Raw genomic sequence first — 14417 nt, 5'->3', positions numbered from 1 at the left:
ATTTCTTGATTGGGTTGTTTGTTTTTTTGTTACTGAGTTGTATGAGCTGTTTGTATATTTTGGAAATTAAGTCCTTATCAGTCGCATCATTTGCAAATATTTTCTTCCAGTCTGTAGGTTGTCTTTTCCTTTTGTTTATGGTTTACTTTGCTGTGCAAAAGCTTATAAGTTTGATTAGGTCCCATTTGTTTATTTTTGCTTTTATTTCTATTGCCTTGGGAGACTGATCTAAGAAAACATTGCTACAGTTTATGTCAGAGAATGTTCTGCCTATGTTCTCTCCTAGGAGTTTTATAGTGCTGTGTCTTGTATTGAATATTTAAGTCTTTAAGCCATTTTGAGTTTATTTTGTGTATGGTGTGAGGGTGTGTTCTAACTTCATTGATTTACATGTGGCTGTACAGCTTTCCAAGCACCACTTGCTGAAGAGATTGTCTTTTCTCCATTGTGTATTCTATGTAATGATAAGACACTATGACATTTTCAACTTAAATTCCAGGGGTCCACAGCACCCCACATGCCCATCCTCCGAGGCTGCCCAAGAGCCTCCACGAATCCTTGTCATGTCCCCCTTTGGAATCCAGGTGGAGGACCTGATCGTGAAATACCGGAAGAAGAAGAAGACGGTGGCGGGGATCATAGTGGAGCCCATCCAGTCTGAGGGTGGAGACAACCACGCATCGGACGACTTCTTCCGGAAGCTGAGGGACATCTCCAGGAAGGTCAGCACACAGGGCCAGGGCTGGATGGGGCCATGGGCCATTTCCAGTTGGTTTTCCAGAGCAAAGGGTTAGCCTGGGGTCCTTGTAAACTTCCAGATGTTCAGAGGCTGCCTGTCGGCCTCATGGGTAGAGAAGTTGGGGGTGAGGGCAGGACGGGGGATTCTCCCCTAAAATCTTATTCCAAAGTCAGTCTCCAACCTGCCGTCCTAGTCGGGGACATTCCCAATCACGAGAACATGCTGGGGAAAGCCTAAGCCTCCTCCCTTTTCTTTCTAGGGATCCCACCTCATCTTTCAGCCCATTGTGGTCCACACTGAACAGAAGCCAAATGAACAAACTTCATGTTAATATCATGTCTATTTTAATGTGTCTTGCACGTATAACTGGCCTGTCCAAGCAGTCAGTTCACGGATAAAGGTGACATGACACGAGTTGATTTAAACACAAATGCTAAGTAAATAATAGTCCGGGTGATGAGCAGAGCTGACACTGCACCGGAAGTTTGGGAAATGGGGCTGCCTTACAGTTGGGACACCCTTCCTTCTGAGCACGTCAAGTTGCTCAGGGACCGAAGCCGATGGTTCAGGGAGCATTTGATGTTCCGTTTCGTACCGGCTGAGCAATTTGAGGCCACGTGCAGACACAGCCCTGCTGGAACTGCCCTCCTGCAGCCTTAGTTTGGTTTTGCACAGCCCAAGAACACAGGCTTGGTTTGAGGTTCAGAAAGCAGTGGCTCTTGGGCTGGATTTGGGGGTCCGAGGTGGGCGAGTTGCGCTGGGTGTTTATTTCTCCTTCATTCCATGTCGGCAGCACGGCTGTGCCTTCTTGGTGGATGAGGTCCAGACCGGCGGAGGCTGCACCGGCAAGTTCTGGGCCCACGAGCACTGGGGCTTGGATGACCCAGCAGACGTGATGACCTTCAGCAAGAAGATGATGACCGGGGGCTTCTTCCACAAGGAGGAGTTGAGGCCCAACGCTGTGAGTGTGGACCCGCTCCTGTCCAGGGCAGGGGAGGGAGGCAGGGCAAGGGGCATCGACTTCTCATTACTGCTTCTTTCTCACCAACAAGGAACCAAGTGAATACCTAATGTGTCACAGAGGTTTCCTAAAGCCTAGTTCTTATCAATTTAATTTAAAGCCAATGATTACGATTACCCCAGCTCTCTCTGCAGGGCTGACTTCATAGCAGTCCATTGTCAGGCTTCTAATTTTTTGCTTTGTGCACAAGCAAAAATATTGTTATTAGCTGCTGCTCTGAATGGAGCATTTGCTCTGTGCCTGGCCCAGTTCTAAGTATTCCTCTTGTACTTTTAATCCTTACAACAGTCTAACCAAGTAGATGGTATTTTTCTCTCCCGTTTTGCTAATGAGGAATCAGGCACAGAGAGGTTAAGTAAGTTGTCTAAGGTTACACAGCCTGTTAAGTGACAAAGTCAAGATTTAAACCCAGAGCTCATACTCTAAACCATTTTACTGTACTGCCACTTGTACGTATGGATTCTCATACACACACACACACACACACACATGCACAGAGTCATCAAGGGCCCAGGATCGTTCCTTCCACCATTCCTGCATGTAGCTTCTACCCTCAAGGTCACTTCATGATGCAAAATGGCTACTGGAGCGCCGTCTCAATTTGACGCAGTAGGAAAGAAAAAGGAGGGAAGGATAAAGTGGCCCCCTTCTCGTCTTTAAGCAGCCTTCCCAGAAATCCCACAACATTTCTGTTTCTACCACTTTTGACTAAGATCTGGTCACATGGCCACTCCTAGCTGCAAGAGAGGCTGGGAAGTGTGTTTTAGTTGGCTGCATTGACACCCTGAAGGGGGAGTAAAGCGGGTGGTCTTTGAGGGTCAGACTGCCACCAATCCACTCCCTCCACCACCTAAGGGGCCATATTTTCACAGACAAATCACTCAACCGCTCAGCACCTCAGCTTCCTCCTTTATAAAATGAGGATTACGGTAATTAGGGGCCAACCGTCTCGGTTTCCCCAGGACTGAGGGATTTCCCAGGACCTGGACAAGTTGGTGTCCCTAACAGTAGTACCTGCCTACAGGGTTGCTGTTACGGAGCGATTTTGGTGAGCCCATATGCGATATCCTCCCAGCACTTAGCAGCTACTCGCTGGGTTAGTCTCTCTCCTCTTAAATGGGGAGGAGTGTGTCTGGGGTGTGCCTGGAACCCTTCTGATGCCCTGTGTCTTGTTCCAGCCTTACCGGATCTTCAACACGTGGCTGGGGGACCCGTCCAAGAACCTGCTGCTGGCTGAGGTCATCAACATCATCAAGCGGGAGGACCTGCTGAATAACGCGGCCCATGCTGGGAAGGTCCTGCTCACGGGACTGCTGGACCTCCAGGTACTCCGCCCGGCCCTCCCGGATCCCCGTCCACGGCTCCCCACGGCCCCCGCGGGCAGCAGCTGAGCTCTTCAGTATAGCATCTCACCCGCTGCCCCAGCGATTCTGAATAGGCTGCGCCATTTCTGTAGGGGACGCCTTCCCACCGCTCCGTCCCAACCCCGTTCCCAGTTCCTGAACTCCCGGTTTTCTGCTGACACTGAGTTCAGGCATCCCTCCTTTGAGAAACCTCCCCAATGTTCCCCATCTCTCGTTCCCACCCATTTGCCCACTATTCCCTCCTCTGGACCACCTTCTACATCCTGATCACTCCGTAGCAGTGCTCTCCAGGGGAATAGATTGCTAGCTATGCACATAACTTCAAAGGTCCTAGTACCTATACTAAAAGTGAAAAAGAAGGAGCTGAAATTAATTTGAATAATATATTTTACTTAACCCATCATATCCAAAATATTATTTCAACATGCCACCAATATATAAAATAATTCAATATTTCTTATTCTTCTTCTCATAATAAGTCTTTGAAATCCAGTATGTACTTACTTACAGTGCATTCCAATTTGGACTCACATTTCAACAGCTACGTGTGGCCACCTCATTGGACAGTAGAGCTCTTTATTATAATTATTTGTCTTTGTTATGTCTACTCCCTGCCCGACACGCTCTCCTAGATTTGGGGACGGGGGATGCTGCTGGGAGGAACCAGTGTTTCCAGGACTGGCCAGCCCAGCCCAGGAGTTAGGAGGAGAGATGACCCTAACCCCTGAGGGCTGGATACAAAGAGCCCTTCCTTGAAGCACCCAGTTACCAGTGAGCTGAGCAGATCCACTGATGGTGGTGGTGATGGTGATGACGAAGCGAGGAGGGATGGTGGTGATAACAGCTTCCATTTACTGAGAGCCTGCTCCTGCCAAGTTCCGTAATAGGGGATCTCATACACTCTTAAGTCCAACGGTAACGCTGTGGGCGTAGACACCACTATGATCCTTATTTTACAGATGAGGAAACTGAGGTGTGGCGGGTTATTAACTTGTCCAAAGTTACACAGCTTGCACTGGGGTTTGAACCTGATTCTTGTAGCCTTCAAAGCCCATGTTCTTTTTTTTTTTTTCTATTTTTTGACGAGATCTTAGTTCCCCAACTAGGGATCGAACCCAGGCCCCCGGCAGTGAAAGTGCCAAGTCCTAACCACTGGACCACCAGGGAATTCCCAAGCCCAAGTTCTTTGCCAGCGTTTACCTCTCTGACGTGATCAAGGACATAACAATAATTATTATTATTATTTATTATTATTTCCATTAATTGAGAACTTGCTCTGTGCCAAGCATTATGTTAGGTGCCTTATCTCATTTAATCCTCAGAATAGGATTGCTGCATTTAGGGGGGAAAAAAAGCAGGTCCCCCCCGCAGTTAAATTTAAATTTCACAAGTCTGAAGCCCAGGAGGGAAGGGCAGACACTGGACTTGGTTCCAGTCACAGGGCAGAGGCAGGAGCTTCAGGGACCACCGTCTTCCTCTCCCAGGTAGGGATGCCAGGACACCCGGTTAAATTTGAAAGATGGCAACTAATTTTTTTTCTTTTTAGCGTAAGTATATCCCATGCAATGTTTGGGACATATTTATACTAAAAAATTAGAAGTTGCTTATCTGAAATTTAACCGGGTGTCCTGTTTTTCTTCTGGCACCCTTAACCCAGAACAACTTGAAGTTAGGAAACTATAATTCTCCTCATTTTCTGGATGAGAATGGAGAACTTTAAACCCAGATCTACCTGATTGCAGACTCAAGGCGCAAGTGTGGCTGCTGAGATAGCTGAGAGCCTCTAACTGTGCTGTAGCTCTAGGGGGAATTTCTTTTTCTTTTCTTGGGCTGGATTTGCATTTAGACTGAGGCTGGGCAGGGGTAGGTGTAGGAAAAGCCTCTGGGAAGGGTGGAAGTATTGGGCCCTTCCCTCCTGCCACAATGTTCCTTCCCCTGTCACCAGCGTGGCAGGAGAAATGTCAGGCGCTTACTTATGTCCCCTGGGGGGACAGATGCACCCTGCTTGCAGTTGGTGCTGGAGTATGGGACGCGCCAGGGCCGGGCTCGGCAGGGATCTTGTTGTTCTGAGGCTCTCACAAACGCAGGCCGCCCCTGTCCTGAGTGGCCATGAGGTCCACGTGGGCTGATGGCTGCCTTCCTTGGCTTTGATGCTGGCCTTGTGTCCCCACTGCAGGCCCGGTACCCCCAGCTCATCAGCAGAGTGAGAGGACGAGGCACCTTCTGCTCCTTCGACACGCCAGATGAATCCATACGGAATAAACTCATTTCAATAGCCAGAAACAAAGGTAAGGCAGCCAGGGGTACCCACATTTCCTGGTGGGGGGCCCGGAGGGAGGGGGAGGGGAAGGTGATTCACAGGACTAAAAATAGTCTGAATTGCCTTCTCAAAAGAAGAGAAAGTTACCAGGGAGCTTTCCTTATACATTTATTCATTCAACGATATTCGCCAAGAAGGTGAGCAGAAGGTGAGAGGTACCAACTCTGGAGAGGGTCAGGAGAGCCAGGGTCCCTTCCTTCAAGGAGCTTGCAGTCTAGCAGGAAGGGGTGACATCAAAGAGAATATTCCATAAACAATCTATTACAGTTATAAGTCCTAGAACAGAGGAAAAGGAGTTAGAGAACGAATAGCTGGGGAAAATGTCCAGGAAATCAGGGAAGGCTTCCTTGAGGAAGTGGCATTTTACCCTACATCTTGCCGGATGAATAGGGATTGGCCAGGTGAAGAAGGTGAGAAGGAGCATTCCAGGCAGGGGAAGGGATGTGTGCCTTTAGCTGGGCAGAATGGGGCATACAGAGGGAGAAAACAAATGCATGGAGTGGAACGAGGGACAGACGGGTGGCAGGGGTGAATCAGGTTCACGTCAGCCTGGGGATGAGGTTCGAGATTGTGGACTTTCTCCTAAGAGCTAAAGGAGCCATGGAAGTTTTAAGTGGGGCGGATCAGAGAGCCTACTATGTGTCAAAGCTGGTGTCTTTCACCTGGACCATCTTAGAGAATCCTGCAGCAGCCCTGAAGGGCAGGGGTAATTCACCTCCTCTTGAGAATGAAAAAACTGAGTCTCAGAGACGCTATACAACCCAGCCAAAGAGCCCCATCTAGTCAAAGGTGAAATCGCCCTTTAAAAGAAGCAGATTCCGAGAATTCCCTGGCGGTCCAATGGTTAGAACGCCACGCTCTCACTGCCGGGGCCCCAGGTTGGATCCCCGGTTGGGGAACTGAGATCCTGCAAGCCACGAAGCGCGGCCCAAAAAAAAAACCAAAACTCAGATTCCATCCTTCATAAGCGCTGCTGACCTGCCCACACTTGTGTAATTTACTTCTTATTTTCTTTCCCTGCCACACCACGAGTTTCTGGAAGGCCAGGACTTTGTGTCGGGATTTCTCAATCAGCAGGCCTAGCTCAGGGGCAGCAGAGCTGGCCTTCAAAGTTGGAAGGGAGGGAGGGGAGAGAAGGGTGGCTGAGCGGGGCGATGAGAGAGAATGGGAAGGAGGGCTGGACGGGTGGCTGCAAGGAAGGACAGAACGGTTCGGACGGATGGGGTAGCCACCGTGTGTGACCCCGCCCGGCTCCCCGGCCCGTGACTCCGAGCCCAAGCCCCTAACCCACCCCCGCCTCTCCTTTTAGGCCTGATGCTGGGGGGCTGCGGCGACAAATCCATCCGCTTCCGTCCCACTCTGGTCTTCAGGGACCACCACGCACACCTGTTCCTCAATATTTTCAGCGACATCTTAGCCGACTTCAAGTAAAGAAGCCATTTCCTCCACGCTCTGAGGAAGCCCTGATCTCACCCCTTGTCAAATTGATTAGTTTGCCTAATTCATGTTTTCACTTAAAGTATCAGAGGTGAATGCATAAACTGGAGGATTATTTGTGGGGAGGGGATGTTTTTCGTGGCTTGGGGGGAGGGGAGGGGCTGGTTTGCTCTCTCCCTGCAAAGCCAATGGCGCACATTGGTTTTAAGCCCAGAAATTCTGCTTGAGCCCTGGACATAGTCTTAGGTTGGGCCCCGAGGGTCCTGGCCAGGTTATCTGCCACCCTCGACCCCAACGATACCTTTGGAAGCCAGTCAGGGGAATGATACCTGCTGCTGGGGCTGGTGGCTGGGACTCCTGGGTTCCATCCCTCTCAAGTGACACGTTCTGAACGGGGAGGATGCTGGCTCCCCCTGCCCTATGCAAACAGACATGCTTCCCCCTCGCACCCAGGCCCCGAAGCTCTGAGCATGTCCCATGCGCAGTCCAGTGACGGGCAGGACAGAGCATATTAAGGCAGGAGAGTAGGGACACAGCATTGAGCTTGGGGGTGTGGGAAGGGGGTCTGCTGGCTTCCTAAAGAGTAGGGCCACTCCCCCGATCCATCCGGGGATTCCTCTCCAAACTGTGAATTCTCGCCTTCATGGGGCTTCGTCCTGGGAGAATCTCTGGGTGGCATCGCCAACAGGTCTTACTCACCACCCTCGTTCCCCAAATTCCCTCCGTCCCGTTAAACGTCAGCCCAGACCTCTGTGGAAAGAAAGCTGCACCTGATCATCCCAGGGACACATGCCCAGGAGTGTAAGCCCAGGCCTGGGGCAGCAGAGACCCCTCCTGTCCCCACGGCACCTAGGGTCTGACTTTGGACCCCTCGCCCCGGGACCCTTTCTCTAGCTCTGCTCATCCACCTCTGCTCCACTTCTGAGCCGTCCCGGGAATGGCTTTGCTGCTACATCAAAGCTGGACTAGGTGTCTTCTTGCAGGAGGCATCATGAATTGAGGGCGCCACAGTTCCATGCAGGAAAAAGTAGCCTGTTGGTGCAAGGTGGCTTCCTTGTCGTTACCCCTGCAAGTCAGAGATTTTCCTGCCATGAGTGACTGTGAGATGACCAGGCAGGTGATGCTTAGAGGCTTAATTGGATGAAGGCTGAGGCTAAGGGGGTCTCTGCTGGAGGCGAGACCATTTTGGAACTGATTTGACCTCAGATGCTCCTAAAAAGAGCATTTGGTCGTCCTCCAGCAATGAGTGTTGTTTAGCGGGTAGATGAAGGAAGTCTGTCCAAAAGGAAGCCACTTGGTCTCCTGGTGCCTTGGTTGACTATTTTGGGAGCCGGGCAGATCAAGATTCTCAATTCAGCACTTTTCTCTTTTAATAACTAACCATCCAAAGATCTCAAAGTGGTTTGGTTTTTTTCTGCTTCTGCTTTTCAGCAGATTTGGTCATCATCCTATTTTTGCCAAGAATGAAAGGCAGTCACGTGTTTAACAGACGAGGGGGAATCCCTGAATCCCGGTTCACCCTGCATTCCTGCACTCAGTGCTAATCCATTGCTTTTAAGGAGCTCTGCCGTGTCCAAGGGCATTCGCACTGCCAACTAAATGGAGCCTCCCTCTCTGCAAGCTTTCGCTCATTTGTATATTCATTTATTTATCCAGTCATTCATTCATGAAACTTGCATTAAATACCTGCTCTGTCCCAGGCCCAGTGCTAAGCACTAGACAGACATACAAAGGTGAAATAAAACCTAGTCCCTGCTCTCAAGGGACTCACATCCCACTGCGGACAACAGAATCTTAAACCAGCAATTAATGCCATAATAGTTGTATGTGTAGGAACATCAGGAAATCAGAGGGAGTGGCCCAATCCACCTAAGGGTCAGAGGAGGTTCCAAGGAGAAAGTGACATTTGAGCAGGATTTTGCAGGATGAACAAGAGTTCACCAAGTAGACAAGACAAGGAAGAGTGTTGCAGAAAGGGAACAGCATATGCAAAGACACATGAGTTCACAGCCTCACACTTTTCACTGGGGATCCAGATTCCACAGGCAATATCCCAAGATTCAAGGCCTTATTTAACAAACAAGCAAAATGCAAACCAAACCATAATTCATGTATGCTTTCTCCTGAGAACTTTAGCATTGGACCCAAACATACAATGAGATTGCTGGAGTCCAAAAGGTTTTTAAGCCAGGGCACAACCAGAAACGTTGGCTCTCTTGGGTGGAGAGAGTGGCTCCAGTATTTTGTTCTCTCCCCACAGGGCACTGACAGAGAAATGAAATCTTTTTTATCTGGAAAGTCATTTCCAGACTTATTCACTCCTTATCAAGGGAAGTTACTTATAAAACTTTTTAAGCCATTTATCAGCCAGTCCTCGTTGACTCAGGGCATAGTGAGTTCCTGAGACGTTCTCTTTTGGAAGTGGAGGTGTAGCTGCGAGAATTTCAAGGAAAGCATTCTCAGCAGCGCTCAAGAAACTTGCTAGAGGTTGGTGAAAACATAGGGAGCCCAGAGGACAGGGTGCTGGCTCAGGCAGAGCCCACGCAGAAGAACTTCTGTGGCCGACGGTCCGGAAACGAATCCATCACACATTAGTGCCATAGAGTTTAGTAAATGTCGCCAGCAAATCTCATCACTTTTACAGAAAACAAGGTCCAGTCATGGCAAATCTTAGCACATCCTCACTTTTATTATAAATGGGTGTTTTTTAAATAATTTTTACTGACACTCAGTAACCATGCAAAATCGTGCACAACGTTAATATAATCTGTATATCTATACCTGTCTATATCTATCTGTATATCAGCTCATGGTAGAAAACCATAGCTAGGGAGCCTTGCCAACTTACGCATACAAAGTGATCTTGTTTACAGTATTCTGTTGACAGTGCCAATAAATGATAAAGAAATTAACATGTCACAGTGTAACTGATGACCATATGCGCAAGTCCATGAACTCAGTCTGTTTCCTGTGTTAATCAGTATTCTTAAATTAAAAACAAAATATTTATAATGGAAACATCAGAGTAAATGTGGTCTTTTTGGTTGGAAATGGTTTTGGTAAGGACTTCTTTCACAAGTTCTTATGAAGCTCCTATGATTAAGCACCTCTTAGGGATGTCTTGGAGGAATTCTCTTCCTGCGTTAAGTCTGCCCTGGGCTGAGAAGTCTGGTGAGGCCATTCAGTTCATCAGAGTTCATCCAAGACATGCCATGTAATGGGGATGGACAAGGTGTGGTCCTTACCCTCAGCTCACCTTCCAGTGGGGCAAAGGTCACAGCAACCCAGCGTAAGGACCAGGATACAGGAGGATATTGTACATGAACAAAGGATAGGCCCAAGTCAGGGTGGAGGTTAGGCCTCTGAGTTTCAACTTCAAGGTTGAGTGGGAACTGCTCCAGTGACTCAGAGGAGGGGTGGAAGGCATTCCAGACCAAGAGGACAGCTATAGCTGAAGGCACGAAGGCAGGATGCAGCAGGGACTTCTACAGCGTTCAGCATTACTAGATCACAAAGACAAGGAGAGCAGAAGAGCCTGGAGACCAAGCCAAAGAAACAGGCAGGGCTCGGACCTGGAGGGCCTCCTGTGCCAGTCTGGGCCTTCCATGAACTGATGGAGCAGGGTTTGGAGCACGGGGGTAATCCAACATGCATTCTAGAACGATTGTCCACTGTGAACAAGAGAGACTGGGTGATCAGTCGGAATCTGTGGCCATCGAGATGACCAGGTGGCCCAACCAGGACAGCGGTAATGGGCTGGATGGAGAGGGAGGGAAAAGCACAAAATCCACTACATCCAGGACAGTGACATTCAACACTAGAGGCACTTTGGAGTTGCCCTAAAGAACTTTGTAAATATCCTAATGCTCAGGCCCCACCCCAAACCAATTAAATCACGTTCTCTCCCTCACGGATGGAGGTGGTAAGCTGATGACTGATGGGAATCAGCCGGGAGGCAGGTGCAGCGTGGGAAGGCACGGAAGAGATGCTGAGTCAGCACCTGTGGAAATAAGCTGGCTCTTTGGTCCTCCTGCTATCCTGACCTAGAACCGCGGGCTGTGGGCTCCTGACTCACCTGCACCCAGCTGTCTCAGTGGCCCTCCATGGCCCTTCTTTTTCTCACCTGGAAAATGTATGGTTTGGACCACGTGATTTCCAAGGTTCCTTCTGGCTGGGACACCGAACAGGTCTATGAAATAACTGACTAGGAAAGCAATATCTACCATTAAATATGCTTTTAAGAATAATCACATATAGTGATAATATTTATCATTTGTTGAGCATCTGCTATGCACAAGCATATTCTGCTGGGGCTTTGTCATGTTCACAACACACCTGTGAGCCGTGTATGTGTCTGCCTGTTTGTGAGATGAGGAGCCTGATGCTCAGAGAGATTGGGGAACCCGCCCAGCATCACACAGCCTGGAGGCCAGGATGTGAGACACACGGGTGTGTGTGAATGAGCACATGCAGTCAGCATGGGGTTGGTTGAGGATCAACCACTCGGGACCCTTCTCACCACCAGCCTGGCCACTGGCCTGGGAAAGTGAACTTGAACTGGTCAGCATTAGTGTGAGCTCCTAAGCGTATATCCCTAAGGCAGGTGGGTGGAAGGTGCCAGGACCTTTGTTAAAAACAGTCACTGTTTCCATTTTCTGTCCTTCTTCCCCCTTCTCCACCCCCCGGGGAGGCAGGACAAGGCAGCAGAATGACCTAACTCTGCTGCTTTCTAGCTGGGTGACCTTGAGTAAGTTACTTCACCTCTCTGAGCATACCCGCAGAGAGTGATCACAGGAAAGCAGCTGACACTTACTGAGGGCTTCCCTGGACCAAGCGCTGTTTTTAAGTGCTTTTCATATAGTAAGTCAGCCCCTTCAACTACCCTCGGTGGGTGCCTTTATTATCATTAATTCACAGATGAAGAAACCAAGGCACAGACAGTGATTATATTACTGGCCCACAGTCACAGCCTGGGAGTGGCAGGGCTGGGGTTCAAGCAGGTAGGAAGTCTTGCTTCCAAACCAGGTGCTTCACCCTACACCTGCGACCTCTCTCCGGTTCTCCAATTCCAACAGCTGCTGGGAGGATTCAAGAAAATCACGAAATCAGGACTTCCCTGGTGGCGCAGTGGTTAAGAATCCACCTGCCAATGCAGGGGACACAGGTTCGATCTCTGGTCCAGGAAGATCCCACATGCCGCGGAGCAACTAACCCCATGCACCACAACTACTGAGCCTGTGCTATAGAGCCCAAGTGCCACAACTACTGAGCCCACGCACAACAACTACTGAAGTCTGCACGCCTAGAGCCCGTGCTCCACAAGAGAAGCCACCGCAATGAGAAGCCAGTGCACTGCGACGAAGAGTAGCCCCCGTTCACCGCAACTAGAGAAAGCCCACGCACACAGCAACGAAGACCCAACACAGCCAAAAGATAAAAATAAACAATAAATAAAACTAAAAATCATGTAATCATCTCCTGACTCGTGGTAGGTGCTTAATACATGATGATTCCTTTTGCCACTTGATCTCTGTGAACCTGGCTCACGTATAGTTCTAAATGTTAAACCTACTTCCCAACACGGGGACAAGTCGCACTAGATCCCAGAGCAGATTACAACTGTTAATCAGTAAAACGGATGTTTGTCACTAGAGTTGGTACAAACGTGGCCAGATGGTATCGACCCTGCCTGATTAACCCTCATCAGGCATGATTTTATAGTTGAATGAATGCTGCAGGATCAAAACAGGGCCATAAAAGTTGGACTCTGCCCAGGTTTCAAAGGGACCCGGTGGCTTTCCATCTGGGGACTCACAAGACCTGAATTCTTAAAGCAGCCAAGGGCAAGGTCCTAGTTATTTGGCTAACTCACCCCAGGCTGGCCCCCTGCAAGCAGCTAAGCCCATCAAATCTGTTCTGGGAAGTGCACTAAACATTTTTATTTATGATGGGCTGGGGGTGGGATATCTGGGCCTATGACCAGGTAAGGCTCAGTTCTGGTAACCGGTGTAGGAAGGACAATGGCTCCCAGCCATGCACACTGTGAATGTCTCCAGTTGGAGCAGACCTCACCATGGTCTAGAGGACTACCTGTCTCAGCTCAAGCTGCTCTAACAGAATATCAGAGATGGGGCAGCATAAACAGCCAACATTTATTTCTCACTGTTCTGGAGGCTGGAAGTCCAGGGTTGGGTCCTTGGTGAGGGTCTCTTCCTGCTTGTGTCCTCACATGGCACTGATTCCATCGTGGGGGCCCCACCCTCATGACCTCATCTGACTCCAATCACCTCCCAAAAGCCCCATCTCCAAACACTATCACATGGGGGGCTATGGTTCAACATATGAATTTTAGGAGGGGATACAAACATTCAGTCCCTAGCAACTACCATGTGAAACGGACATGCTACAGGTTACCCCATTTCCTGCATCTAAATAATACACAGCCCAGGGCAGGTGGGGTGCCCAAAGTCCAGATGGTTCTCAGCAGATGGGAATGAAAACCAGTCTACAAAATACAAACACGGTTGTATCACTAATGCTTTTAATGACTGTTTCCTACTGTCCACCCAGCTTCCAAGTCCAGAATGGAGATTCATGGTTGAGAAACTTTTCTCTTTACCTCGAAAGCTGGCAGGAGGGTGAAAGGATGGCAAAAGAGATTGTGTTTAGTACAGCATTTTACTTCATTTGTTAAGATGGATGACATGATCATTACGGAAATTTTAAACAATACTAGAAGGCCATAAAGTTCAAAGTAGACGTTTTCCCTCTGTCTCATCCACCTGAATCTTCTCCCCAGAATTAACGACTGTGAAAAATTTGGAATGCGTTTTTTTAAATCACAAATAGGATCATACAGAACTATGTTGTTCTCTGATTTGCTTCTTCCACCTGACACTACCCCATGATTATCCTGTCACCTCAGCAGATATGGTTCAACCTCACTCTTTTTAAGGGCATGTAATATTCCATAGCTTACTTAACTGTGTTGCCTACTAATGGCAACTTAGTTTACTTCCTGTTGTTGTTGTGTGTTTGTTTCACTATTAGAAACATTCAGTGAACATCCTCATATACATGCTTGAGTATTTCTATTAGATGACTATTTTGGAATTGTTTTCCAAGGGGGAAATCACCAATATAACCACACACCACCTGAATCTAAAGACCGTTTCCATTTTCTGAGAAGCTGCTTGACCATCAGAGAGGCATGGCTCTTGGGAAGGCCCAATCCCACACAATGATTCTCAAAACCTGGGGTGCCTTGGAATTACCTGGGAAGCATCAAAATACAGATACCCAGCTTCTGCCCAACCAGAACCTGCAGGGTTGAGCACGGGCGAGTTTTGTTGTTTTTGTTGTTGCTGATCTGGAGCATGGGAACTGGGTACTACTGCCCTGCTGGTGCACTGCAGAAACCCTAAACTGTTTCCCTTGTCACATGCAATTTTAGCTTGGAAATAAAGGGATAGAATAATGCATTTGCTCTGTGTGCCCTCTGCTGGTATGAGCAAACCACACATCCAAGTGGAGGCT

The 14417-nt window shown here is 48.7% G+C and overlaps 1 protein-coding gene across 1 annotated transcript in view; it reads left to right on the top strand.

Annotated features, from left to right (window-relative positions):
- Nucleotides 1-9991, top strand: part of ABAT (4-aminobutyrate aminotransferase) — an 88319-nt gene extending 78328 nt beyond the window's left edge. Inside the window, exons 12-16 of the mRNA XM_082858082.1 lie at nucleotides 585-722; nucleotides 1533-1700; nucleotides 2939-3085; nucleotides 5301-5412; nucleotides 6754-9991. Of these exons, the coding sequence (XP_082714208.1) occupies nucleotides 585-722; nucleotides 1533-1700; nucleotides 2939-3085; nucleotides 5301-5412; nucleotides 6754-6875 (687 nt within the window). The 3' untranslated portion in view covers nucleotides 6876-9991. The remainder of the gene's footprint in view (nucleotides 1-584; nucleotides 723-1532; nucleotides 1701-2938; nucleotides 3086-5300; nucleotides 5413-6753) is intronic.
- The last annotated feature ends 4426 nt before the right edge of the window (nucleotides 9992-14417 follow it).

Source organism: Leucopleurus acutus (assembly GCF_964270905.1).
Source record: "Leucopleurus acutus genome assembly, chromosome: 16".
Taxonomy (NCBI): domain Eukaryota; kingdom Metazoa; phylum Chordata; class Mammalia; order Artiodactyla; family Delphinidae; genus Leucopleurus; species Leucopleurus acutus.
This window is presented reverse-complemented; position numbering and strand designations above follow the sequence as displayed.